The sequence below is a fragment of the Crotalus tigris genome, unplaced genomic scaffold, assembly GCF_016545835.1.
Source record: "Crotalus tigris isolate CLP2741 ecotype Arizona unplaced genomic scaffold, ASM1654583v1 scf7180000024461.5605484, whole genome shotgun sequence".
Taxonomy (NCBI): Eukaryota; Metazoa; Chordata; class Lepidosauria; order Squamata; family Viperidae; genus Crotalus; species Crotalus tigris.
In genome coordinates, this window is record NW_024100632.1 from 2,137,432 (window position 1) to 2,150,000 (window position 12,569).

General features: G+C 46.6%; 1 protein-coding gene across 2 annotated transcripts in view; it reads left to right on the forward strand.

The window, feature by feature from the left end:
• The first annotated feature begins 504 nt into the window (after positions 1 to 504).
• The window catches only part of CASTOR1 (cytosolic arginine sensor for mTORC1 subunit 1), a 12,290-nt gene continuing 225 nt past the window's right edge, over positions 505 to 12,569 (forward strand). Inside the window, exons 1-9 of one of the 2 annotated variants that reach the window (XM_039332617.1) lie at positions 505 to 738; positions 5,168 to 5,238; positions 7,062 to 7,255; positions 7,526 to 7,658; positions 7,976 to 8,099; positions 9,187 to 9,294; positions 9,541 to 9,623; positions 10,105 to 10,199; positions 10,756 to 12,569. The exon at positions 10,756 to 12,569 is cut by the window's right edge and continues 225 nt beyond it. In XM_039332617.1, the coding sequence (XP_039188551.1) occupies positions 626 to 738; positions 5,168 to 5,238; positions 7,062 to 7,255; positions 7,526 to 7,658; positions 7,976 to 8,099; positions 9,187 to 9,294; positions 9,541 to 9,623; positions 10,105 to 10,199; positions 10,756 to 10,821 (987 nt within the window). In that variant the 5' untranslated portion in view covers positions 505 to 625 and the 3' untranslated portion in view covers positions 10,822 to 12,569. Of the gene's footprint in view, positions 739 to 4,774; positions 4,794 to 5,167; positions 5,239 to 7,061; positions 7,256 to 7,525; positions 7,659 to 7,975; positions 8,100 to 9,186; positions 9,295 to 9,540; positions 9,624 to 10,104; positions 10,200 to 10,755 lie in introns of those variants that run through there. The other variant, XM_039332618.1, reaches the window with a different exon arrangement.

Sequence of the window (12,569 nt, forward strand, 5' to 3'; positions counted from 1 at the left end):
TTGCAAAAGGTGATCACATGAGCCCAGAACACTGCACAGAGAAAGAAAAAGGAAGGAAGGAAGGAAGGAAGGAAGGAAGGAAGGAAGGAAGGAAGGAAGGAAGGAAGGAAGGAAAAGGAAAGGAAGGATGGAAAGAGGGAGGGAGCGAGTGAATGAGGGAGGAAGGAAGGAAGGAAGGAAGAAAGGAAGGAAGGAAGGAAGGAAGGAAGGAAGGAAGGAAGGAAGGGGCTGGACATTCCAGACGAAGGCTGGGGACACGCGACCTGCTTAGCCACGAATCCACGAAGCCCCCCAGGAAGGCCGAACGGGTCGTGAGAACCCGGCTCTTGCCTTTCAGCACCCGCGACAGGAAAGCGAAGGAAGCCCCGCCGCGCGCGCATCACCACCCAACCGCCCGGCTCCTCTCTCCGGACCGCAGCCGTGTGCGCGCCGTTGTCAGAGCGCTCTGCACGAGCTCAGAGGCGGTCGGCCGCGGGCAAAGCAGAAGGCGGGCGGGCCGGGGGTGGGTCCGGGCCGTGGCTCCCCCCTCGTGGGCCGGGCCGGGCCTGGGGAAGGAGGCGGCGCGGCGGTCCCGGCTCGCGTAAAGCCCAGCGCTGGGCAGGGCGCCGGCCTCGCTGGCTGCACCATGGAGCTGCGGATCCTGGAGCCCCGCGTGCGGGTCCTGAGCCTGGCCCGCCGCGGCCTCTGGCTCTACACCCACCCGCTGCTCAAGATGCTGCTTCTGCCCCAGCGCAGCAGGTAGGGCGCGCGTGTGCGCGCTTGTGGGAAGGCGCAGACACGCGTGTCGCCGTGGCTAGCCTGCTGGAGTGAGACTGTGCAACGCGGGCCTTGGTGCATTAAGAAGGGCGCAGACAGCGTGTCAGGGTAGATGGGCTGGAGAGACTGCGCGCACGGGGGGTGTTGGTGTATATTTGAGAGGGCGGAGACACGCGTGTCGTCGTGGGTGGGCTGGAGAAAGTGCAGAGGCGCAATGCTTGGAATCCTATGGCAGCGGGATTCGGCGCTGTTACCGGCATGGATCAAAGCTGGGGTTTACACGTGCTCCGAATTGGGGAAGGGGGTGCCCGAGGACCTTCCAACTCTCTTATTCTGACCGGTGTATGCATGGGAAACTAGCTTTTCTCTGCTGTGTGCTTGCAAATTAAGGGTTGAGCCCGGTTATGTGTGTGTGTATGTGTGTGTGTGTACAACAAGTGTGCAAGTGTGGACAGAGCAGAGCTGTGTCTGTTGCCAAACTGGACCGTGTCCTGGTTCTTGCTAACCTCGGAAGATGCCCATCATCTTTCTGGGGTGAGATTTGGACCACAGTGCTCCTGAAGCCCTGTAGAGGGCGGCAATGAGGGTGTGTGTCCCTTATCAGTCTCTTATGAGAACACAGACCCTTCTAGAGCACTTGGACTACATTTCCCATCATCCCCAAGTAGATTGGAGTTTCCCCTTAAATTCTGGAATGTGGACTGCAAGAATCAAATGCTGCAAATTCTGTGCAATTGTTTAAAAAGATGCTAGTGAACCTGGTTTGACAGCTCTTGTGTTTTTTGGGGGACACCTGAGGCCTAACCCCTCCCCAGTTCTTGAAAAGGGGGACCCCAGTTAGCTTGGGTGGGCCCTTCCTCCCCCTCTCCCTGTACCTCTAAGTGCAGCCGAAAAAGGCATATTTAGCACATGGCTGCGGATTCCGACATAACTGGGATGGGTCACCCCCACGGCTGGTTTGAAAATCTTAAAAGAAAATAAACAGTTCTTTTTTTTTTTCCAACCGGCTGCTGATTCCTCTTGAAGCAATTTATTTTTTCCCTAAATTTCTTCCGCCTCTGCACTTGGCTGCAAGAATTGGCAGTTGGGTCTCTTCTCCTTCTTCATTGTTTTTTTTTTTAAAAAAAATTTATTTGCAGGGTACCTTTGGAATTGCAGAAACCAAAAAAGACATGTATTTAAAAAGGGGGAGGGGGGATTTGATACAAAATACCTGGCATTTCTTCTGGTTTTTTAATTATTCTCCCACCCCCACCCCCCCAGGCAAAGAGTAGGCTTGTTATGCAAATGGATTGGAAATCTTAAGGATGACCGTAAGGGATATTTTGCAAGTACAGGGATTCTTGGATGCTGTTTGCAAGCTGTCTGGATAATTGTGCCATTTTTAAATAAGAAATGTCGTCTTTGTATATCAATGCTTCAGTTCCCAGCTCTGGCTTCTGTTTTGTGAGAGGATTCCGGCTTATAAAAATGCTACTTGACCTCATTTATAGAATTAGGATGTAGTCAAGTCATAAGAGTTAGTCCTCAAGTTACAGCCGTTCATTTAGTGGCTGTTTGAGGTTACGACGGCAGTGAAAAAAGGGGCTTATGACCATTTTTCACACCTATATAATGATTGAGGAATTTTGCTTCCATCCCAGTTAGGCTTAGCCTTTTTCGGAGGTAGTTTTTTTTAATCTTTCGTTATTGTTTTCCTTGCTATCGTATCTCGGCAGAGAATCTCAGACAGTGGAAAATTTTCTTTTAGTTTTCTAACTGGGGAAGGGGGGGGGATTTTCAGAGCCATCTTTCAGAACATCTGGAAGGCTCTGCTCCCTATCAGCACCAAGTGGGCTGTTTGGCTCACAGCTTCTTGTCTGTTTCATAAGTTGTTTTTCACCCTTGGAGATAAAATGAAGGCTGCATGCTAAGAATTTGCAATCAGTGTGAAATTTATAACAGAAGATTAAAAACAGAATAACAAGAGCTGGAAGGGACCTTGGAGGTCTTCTAGTCCAACCCCCTGCTCAAGCAGGAAACACTATACCGTTTCAGACAAAGAGCTGTCCGGTCTCTTCTTAAAGAGCCTCCAGTGATGGAGCAGCCACAACTTCTGGAGGCAAGGAGTTCCACTGGTTAGGTGTTCTCACTGTTAGGAAGTGTCTCCTTCATTCCAGGTTGCTTCTCTCTCCTTGATTAGTTTCCATCCGTTGCTTCTTGTCCTGACTTCATGTATTTGGAGAACAGGTTGACCCCCCTCTCTTTTGTGATAGTCCCTCAAATATTGGAAGACTGCTATCATGTCACCCCTACTTTTCATTAAAGTAGAAATACAGTTTTCAAGTCAGCCTGCTGTGCAACTGCTCTTTTCTCCCAAATTTCCTTCCTTGCCCCCACTCTTTCCCTTGCAGTCTTTAGGGCCTAATTCTGTTTTCTAATTGTTCTTAGGCTGGCGTCTTTCTCCAGCACAGCTCCTTGCTGGCTATTGTTTCCCACCAATTCCTGCTTTCCTAGCCATTTCCTACTTCCTTTAGCTACTTACTCCATGTCTTGTCTGACTGCTTAACTCTTTAAACTCCACAGCTCCCAAAAGGTGCAAATTGGCTTTTTTTCCCCTAGTGGTTTTTTTTTTTTAAATTAATGTCTACCCTGAAAAAGCAAGAGTTTGAAATCCTGCCTTTGCAGAGGCACATACCATAGTTAGCGTGTATCTAACTGTGAGTTAATATAAAATTATTCTGGAAAATGTAGTTTGCATTTTCCCCCTTTTGCGTTGCTCAATTTCAGATGGCTGTTTCTGTTCTTGTTTGTTTTACATTTACACTTCTTTCTGTGATGGTTACACAGCCCAGAAAAACAAACAGATTCCCGTTCTTGTTTTTAAAAGCTTTAAGGCTGTGCTGTAAACAAGCTCCAAAGAGTTTCCAGTCTGGAAAACTAAAGTTGGGCTGGCAGAATGAAAAATCTGGCTTAATTTTGTGCATATCAATGTATTTGTGACCTTATTGAAAAGGAAGAAAAATACTTCTGGTAAACATGTAAGAAAAATATTGCAGCTTGCTTAGTCGCCTGTACGGCATTCCGATCACCTATGATAACCATGATTTCTTCACTCTCTGTTTTTCCTTAAGTTCCTCTTTGTCGTTTTTTTCCTTTCCTCCTTAGCTTTTCCTCTCTCCTCAACTGAGACTTGGTTTCTGCTTGCTCCCCTCGGTGAATTTTAACTCACCTGGTGAATTTTTTTTCCCAAAATCTGTTTGACCAGTGAAACGATTCAGTATTTAACTCAGTTTTTTTTTTTCAAACTTGGCAACTTCAAGATGGATGGATTTCAAGTCCCAGAATTCTCCAGCCAGCCATGGAACCATGTGGCTGGAAGGGACCTCGGAGGTCTTCTAGTCCAACCCCTGCTGAAGGCAGGAGATCTTACACCATCCCGGTTAAATAGTGTAGTCAAATGGTCAGATTCCCTAATTAGCCAAGCTGAAATCAGATGATAAACAGTTCTTTCTGTGATGGCTACAAATCCTAAAGAAACAACAGATTTCTCTTGTTGTTTTAAAAAGCCTTAAGGCAGCATGGTAAACAAGCCTGAAAGCCTCTGGCATTGATGATGTTACGTAGTTGGGTCATGAAATGTCTGCAAGAAAACCACTAAGCTCAGAAAACATCAAGGCCCATAGTTCAACCCTGAGCTACAAAGATTCTTTTCTTTCAAAGCCTGAAATAATTTCCAAAAATCTGGTTTAACCCTTTTGCAGTGCCAAGTTTAAAAAAACAGCATTTGTGGCTGATTTTGCCACAAATGAACTGGACGTTACATGTGCCAACTTCAAGCGTTTCACGTGAATCAGCAATTCATTTCATTCTAGTCCATTTGATCTGTTCAAACAAACTTTTTTTTCTCTCTTTCTATTGCAAGGGAATAAACAAGTTGTGTGTCAGACAAAAGGGCAGGGCTCGCTGTGTCGCGGTTAAACAAGCTTGTGTTTGTGTGACTGCGGTTGAGTGCAGCTGGGTCCTTTTCTGGGGTTGCTTAAGAGGCCCTGGGCAATGTGGGTGGATTTTTTTTTTCAAGCTGAAGGGACAGCCTGAGAAATTTTGCTGGAGTGTGTTTGTGTGCGCGTGCATGTGTGCGTGGGTGCATATGTGAGAGAGGGAGGGAGGGAGAGGAGAAGAAAAAAAAGAGAGAAAAAGAGAGAGAGAAAGCGAAAAAGAAAGAGAAAGAAATAGAAATAGAGGAAGGAAGGAAGGAAGGAAGGAAGGAAGGAAGGAAGGAAGGAAGGAAGGAAGGAAGGAAGGAAGGAAGGAAGGAAGGAGAGGGAGGGAGGAAAGAAAGGAAGGTGATTTTTCCAATTTCTGTCCAAAGGGAGGTGAATTTCACAGAATCATTTCATCAGCATGACTTGGCATTCTCCTCTCTTCCCAGGTGCAGGTTTTTCAGCTTAACAGAGACACCTGAAGACTACACCATCATGTTGGATGAAGAAGGCTTCAAAGGTATGAGCAACTTTTGGAGTACAGATATTCCTCATTCACTGACCTGTGGTCAGGGCTGAAAAAAATACATTTATAGCCAATCCCTGACTATTTCCTACCTGCACCCACACCTCAGTTATGGGACTGCCACTACAGTTGCCAGGGAGCATCTGGAATTCCTGGAGAAAGAAGAGAAAAAAAAGCATGCCCCTCAAACACACCCAATTGCTCCTAATGCTCCTAAATGGAAAGCAGTGGGTAGATTCTGAAAAACCGGATCTGTTTTTAGAGGGGAATCTGTTTAGGAGCGCTGCTAACTGTCAGGGCAGCAATCCTGCAGCCAAGTAGGTATCTTCCAGATGTTTGGATTTCAGCTCCTAGCATTCCCTGGCTGAGACGCAGGGCCCTCCAATTGGCGGAAGTTGCAGCCCTGGCAAAATTAAAATTACATCTCTGCTTCTGTTTGGCTCTTTTGTTGGGTGTTCCCACAATTCCAAGAAAGGGAACAAATGCTTGGCTGCCCATTGATATGTTCCCAAGGATGAGGGGGAGCAGATGTTTATCTCAGGGTGTTGCACTTGCCCAGGGGAGCAGCTAGTGGAAAACAAGCCGTTGGCCAGTTCTTGTTGACTGCCGTATCTTTTGTATTGCTGGACCTGGAGGGGCTCCAGAGCGGCCTTGAGATCAGGTTGGCAAGGCGGGTGGAAGGTGTGATCTTCCGAGGCTGGGAGAAGAGGATTGTGCTGTTCCCAGGGAACCCGCTCTCCTGTGGGACCAGGGCAGGGGAAACTCCCAGGTGCTTCCTGGAAGGGGGGGGGGGGAGAAAGAAACTGTGGGGGGGGGGAAAGAAGGGGTCAGTTGAAGTGAAATATTTTACTAGGGAGAAAGGGAGGAAGGAAGGAAGGAAGGAAGGATAATAGTGGGATAGGGAGAAAGGGAGGAAGGAAGGAAGGAAGGAAGGAAGGAAGGAAGGAAGGAAGGAAGGAAGGAAGGAAGGAAGGAAGGAAGGAAGGGGTAATAGATAAGGAGTGAAAGAAGGAAGGAAGGAGCAAGGGGATAACAGTGGGATAGGGAGGGAGGAAGGACGGAAAGAGGGAGGAAGGGAGGGATAAGTAGACAGGGAGAAGAGATGGGGAAGAGGTATTAGAGAAGAGGCAGGAAGGGGAGGAAAGAAGGAGACAGCAACTAAATTATTTAGTTATATAAATTACAGTTTTTTTTATATTGCTTGGAAATTCTTTCAAGAGGATTATTTTCCAGGAGGGAGGAGGAATAACCATCCCCCTTTCTTGCATTGTTTTGAATAGCTCCAGTAAACGCAACTTCCTAACATCTGTGTGATGTTTTTTTAGAAAGTATTATTGTGCTTGGTGTTAAATCTAAGAGATTTGGCTAAGACAGCTCGTTCCTTCCATGTGTTGTCCCTCTCGGTTGCATTTTGTGGTTGAGGTAGGTGGGGGGGGGGAAAGAGGTCAATATTTTATTTCCTTCCCCTCCTTGCAAATTCCTTCTCAATGGAAACCTTTGATCCTCCGTGTGCAGAGGGCCATTAACAGGCATCCAGCTCTGCTGAAGAGATCCACTCATGTGAAAAACGAAGTGACTTAATTTTTAATCCAGTTTGGAGGAGAGCCATTCTCAGATTCTTGCCCTCTCCGTGCCATTTTGTAGTCTTCGTTTCCCAGTTGGTTTTCTCTGTAATTCCCCTCCCCAGATGCCTTAAATTAGAGGACTCCGAACTTTAAGACTTGTGGAATTCCACTCCCAGAATTCCCCAGAATTCCTCCCGGAGACTCTAGGTTCTGTGTAGTCTTCTTCATGAGGTTTTCTCGCGTTTCTTCCAGAACTCCATGCCTCTGAGTTCCTGCAAGTGGTGGATTCCACGTGGCTCGTGCTGAACGTCTTGTCCAACGGCAGCGCCTCCCTCAACAACCAGCCAATCGGAGTCACCAAGATTGCAAAATCCGTCATCGCGCCGCTGGCCGAGCACAATGTCTCCGTTTTGATGTTGTCCACATATCAGACCGATTTTATTCTGGTGAGCTTCTGAATAGCTGGTTCCAGAGCCGGGGGGGGGTGTACTATGGGTACGATAAGGGCTGAGTTCAAAGGTTGGGGGGTCCCCCTACCACCGATAAAGAGAGGAAGGGGGAGGGGGCTTTGTGTGTTATTGATGGAGTAACAGAAGGATTAGAAGGACCTTGGAGGTCCTCTAGTCCAACCCCCTGCTCAAGCAAGAGAAATGGAAGCCATTCAAACTGGATATCGTGATGCTGTAGTATTAGGGATCCTTTGGTCTGCCTTTCAGGTACGGGAGAAGGATCTGCCTGTGGTCATCCACACCCTGGCCAGCGAATTTGAAATTTATAAGGAGATGAATGGAGAACCGGTCCCTGCAAACTGTGAAGACATAAGCAATGGATTCCACAAGGCAAAGCAAGGTGGGTTTTCTATTGCCGAGACCAAGTTGGATGAATTCCAGTACTGGAGTAATTCCAACATTTGAGGGGCTGCCGCAAAGAAGAGGGGGGGCGGTCAACTATTTCCAAAGCACCTGAAGGCAGGACAAGAAAAAAACTAGTCAAGGAGAGAAGCAACCTAAATCTAAGGAGGAATTTTCTGACAGTGAGAACAATTAATCATTGGAATAAATTATCTTTAGAAGTTGTGGCTGCTCCATCTCTGGAGTCGAGGGTTTCTCTTCCCTAAGGGATCAGACTGGGGCAAGCCTGACAGCATCTCTCTCTCTGCTTCCCAGAGTTCAACGCCACGGTCCATCCAATACAAACTCCTCAGAACAGATTCTGCATCCTTAGCATCGCCCCCGAAACCTTGCCAGCCATTGCCACAAAACTCATCGATGTCCTGTTCTACACAGCCAGGTCAGTGATTGATGTGTGCTGACTGGCTGGGTGGGGGGAAAAAGGGAAGGTTGCTAAGGAATGGTTGAAGCCAGGGTTTCTAGGTAATCTTCGACTTATGACAGGTGAGCCTAAAACTTCCCTTCCTGAGCCAGACAGTTGTTAAGGGAGCTTTGCCCCATTTTACGGTCTTTTTTGTCGCAGTTGTGAAATGTGTTGTTAAGTTAGCAAGATGGTTGTGAAGGGCGTCTGGCTACCCCATTGGCTTTGCTTCCCAGAAGATCCCAAAAGGGGATCCCCCGATCCTGGGACAGTGCAATCATCAATTGTCATAAACATGAGCCAGTTGCCAAGTGTCTGAATTTGGATCACATGACCGTGGGGATGCTGCAACGATTGTAAGTGTGAAAAATGGTCGTATGTCACTTATTTCAGCACCGTTGTAACTTCAAACGGTCACTAAATGAATCGTACCATTGCTACCTTTAATACAAGACTTTAATCAATTAATACCGGTAGTCAAAACTAAATTGATAATAGATAAGGCTCAATGGAATTAATGGGGTTGGACTTGTTTTTTTTTGTGACAACGCAACGATTCTAAATAGCTGACACCTTTTAGGCCACCTTGCAGCTCAGCCTCTTCTTCTCCTGCAGAATGTTCCTAATCTTATTTTTCTGCCACGGTCAGATTGTCTGATCTAAGATCCAATGACAATGACATCAGTGGCATCACAAAATCTTTAATCATATCATTATTCAAAATCATTTTAATCTAAAACGCATGGCTATAGAAAAAAAAAAGAAAAATTAAAATACCAGGAACAAAACATTGAAACAGGAGCTCAGCTCAGAAAATAAATGACTTAAAAGGTTCTTTAAAGTCATCTTCTCCCCTTTGTCTTTCATTCAGTGACAGGCCACTAACATTTTGAGAAGGGTTTAACGAAAAGGCTGTAATAGTAGCCAGGGCCAGATGCCATTGCTCTTAACAGCAGTAGAAAAGTCCTGCTGAAGGAGCTTTCATTTCCACCCCATGCTTCCAAAATAGGAGACATTTATTGTCCAAAATTTGACCCTGGGCATTTCTTTCTTTGGCCTTTTTCAGCCCGCCAAAAGATGCCTCCCCTAACAACCAGGACGCCATTACTTTCTTTGCCTTCTCCCTGATTGAGGGCTACATCTCCATTGTCATGGATGCAGAGACCAAGAAAAAGTGAGTGCCTCACGAAGGGGGGTTTTGTGGAATGACCACCAGGAGCTCAGCATTTGGGGGGCAGAAGTAGCCTAGTTGCAAAAACATCATCCTTGCAGGCACGGTGTTGAGTAGAGAAACTCCTGGGTTCTCGGATTAGGAGACATCTTAGAGGTCCCTCAGTTGAGTCCAGCAAGCATCTGGGTTAGCTTTGCGCCAATGGATAACACTGTGGAGAAAATGTCAAATTCTCCTCCCCTTTCCCAGATTCCCCAGCGACCTGCTGTTGACCAGTTCCTCAGGGGAGCTGTGGAGGATGGTGAGGATTGGTGGGCAGCCCCTTGGCTTCGGTGAGTTTTGTGGTGTTTTCTTTTCCACGCTTTATCAATGGTGATGGTGCTGTGTAGATAACCGATTCTCTTGGGGTGGAATTAACTCAGAATATGGTGGTCCTCGACTTGTCACCATCCTTGGGTGGGAGAAGAATTTCCATTTCCACTTAACTTGGATCCCATCCCCAGGAAGAAGTTAAATTTCATTTCTAACCATCAGCACAAAGGATTGCATGGATCTAAGATGGCGCCTGGAGGATCTCCTGTGTTGTCCTAGAGCAGGGCAACTTTAAGACTTGTGGACTTCAGCTCCCAGAATTCCTCAGCCAGACATTCTGGGAGTTGAAGTCCACAACTCTTAAAGTTGCTAAGTTTGGAGACCCCCCTGCCTAGAGGAAAGTCCTGCCCCAAAGCGTCATCATGTTTGGTCAAATTCCAGAACCTGGGAACTTTGGCCTTGCGTTCAGCTGATGTCTCTCCTGGTTCCTCCCTTCGGCAGATGAATGTGGGATCGTGGCCCAAATTGCTGAACCCCTGGCCTATGCAGACATCTCCGCCTATTACATCAGCACCTTCAACTTTGACCACGCCTTGGTAAGCCGCAAAGGGTTGAGGACATCCCGAGTTGGAAGCGTTCGTTCTTTTGAGGGTTCCAGATTTTTAAAATTCTTATTTATTTATATTTCACCTTTATTATTGTTTATAAACACTTCAAGGTGGCGAACGTGCCTAATGCTCCTTCGTCCTCCTATTTTCCCAACAATAACTACCCCGGGAAATGACTTGGGCTGAGAAAGAGGGACTGGCTCAAAGTCACCCAGTTGACTTTCATGGCTAAGATAGGACTAGAACTCACCGTCTCCTGGTTTTTAGCCTGGTGTCTTAACCATTAGACCAAACTTTGATTGTCTTGTTTTGAGGCATAAGATGTAACTACAAGTGTAAATTAAATCCCCTTCCCTTCCGCCATTCAGAATAATATGGCGGCCAGTTTAATAAGACAAAAATATCATTCTCAATAGCAATTATTAAACTGGTTACAAATCTGAAGACGATCCCCCAAAATAATTGGGGCCTTCCCTTCTATTTGGTATTTCCTGAAAGGTGTCAATGCAACCATCTTTTTTCTCCCCCATTCCATTCCCTCCAGGTTCTAGAAGATGGCATTGATGAGGTCATTGAAGTGCTCCAGAAACGCCAGGAGGCTGGAAGATAAACACCTGGGCTCCCTTTGTCTCAGATGTGGGTTTCAGAAGCCAAACTGACGGATCTGGTCCAGCCCTACTCCCAACAGATGTTCCTGGAGAGAGAGCGAGCCTGGGAGCCCAGCTCCTCTGCAAGCCAAATTATCTTTCTGGGGACTCGTATCCGCATGGAGAACACCCTAATATTTTCATTTGAGGGTACCCTCCATCTCTCCCAAGGGAGAAACATGTGCCTTGTTCCCCAAATTCTCCAGATTGACCAACAGGGTGGAATTTTCTGGGTAGATATTCAGTATTACCACTTCTTCTGGTTTTCTCAGCCATCTTCATATTCCTTGATTATTTGTTGTCTCCGGAGACTGGCAGACAAATTCCAATACATGTTGACCAACTTCTTGGTCAAGACGAAGAGGCTGTCTTCTCTATTTCTCTCTAATTTTGCACGTTTTCTGAGATTTCTTAAAGGCGTCCAGATCCTTGGGGGCAGGGGCGATGTAACTTAATTAGAATTCCCCACTGTGCCCCATCGTGAAAGGACAGCCTTCTCCAGAAACAATGTTCTCTAGATGATTGATTGATGGGCTTCAAGAGGTGATAACCCCAATGTATCTGGAGACCAAACACTCCTGGATTTAGAGTTGGGCTGTCTTTTCACTGCACAATGCTAAGAGTAGGAAACACTGGATTTTTTTTTTCTCTTTTTTGAATCTGTTGTAGGAAGGGCTGGAGGAGTAACCTGAAGGAAGAGGGGGCTTTGGACCTCTGTGTTCTTTGTTCTATGGCTGCTAAAAAGAGAGAAATAAGCTTTTTTGGTGCTCCTGCATCTTCCCTTCCTTCTGGGGCTCGTGTCATTGGCAACCTTAATGGATCTGAAGCATTAGCTGTCAAAATGTTTTTGGAGCTTGGGGTATCTGGGAGGAAGGGTGGGTCCAAAACGCTCCCTCTTCCCCCTGCTTTTTGAAGCCTTAATGCCTTCAAGTGCCTTCTTGTTATTCAGCTTTCTAAATGTCAAATGATGATCATGTAAGCTACGGCCTTAGCCCTTGTGGGCATCTGGTACAAATCACAATGACCCGAAAAATGAAGAACTTGTGTCACGTTACGATACAAACTGTGTCTTTTGGGCTGATTGGGATGCAAGTAGAGAAGTCCCATGGTTTTGCGTCGGGGTGTTTGGTGGTGCACACCGTGCATCCTTTGTCTTTCCACCCCTAGTGGATATATTGTGAGGTCTTTTCTTGAGGACTAGCGAGAAGTTTGAGTTTAGATGTCTTTCACCCCCACCCCCCCAAACTCTGGCTTGAAAGAGAAGGATTGTGGTTGTGTAGCAAGCCTAGTGTTTCTATTTCTTCCCTTTCTTGGCCAGTCAGATTGCTAGGAAGGGGGGAAGTTTGCCCACTCCATCGGCCAGTCCAAGTGCTGTGATTGTAACCTTCAGTTGAGAAGGTTGGTCTTGACTTCTGTAAGGAAGAGATGGAAAGTGGCTTCCCTAGGAGACCTCTCACCACTGCAGGCAGACTGATGGGCCTCCACCTCTACCTGTGTAGACTTTCCCAAACTTTAGGTTTCCTAAAAAGTTTAGAACTGGGAGCTTTCTGCAAGAGTTGAGAATCATGATCCAAAAGGGGATCATAGACTGTTACAATAATTGTCAGACTTCTTTAAGGGAAGAGAAGAAACTGGGAACATCAGAAACGTAGATTTATGGAGTCGCCCAGGAAAGACACAAATGGCGTACTCTTCCTATGGGTGGCCTGTA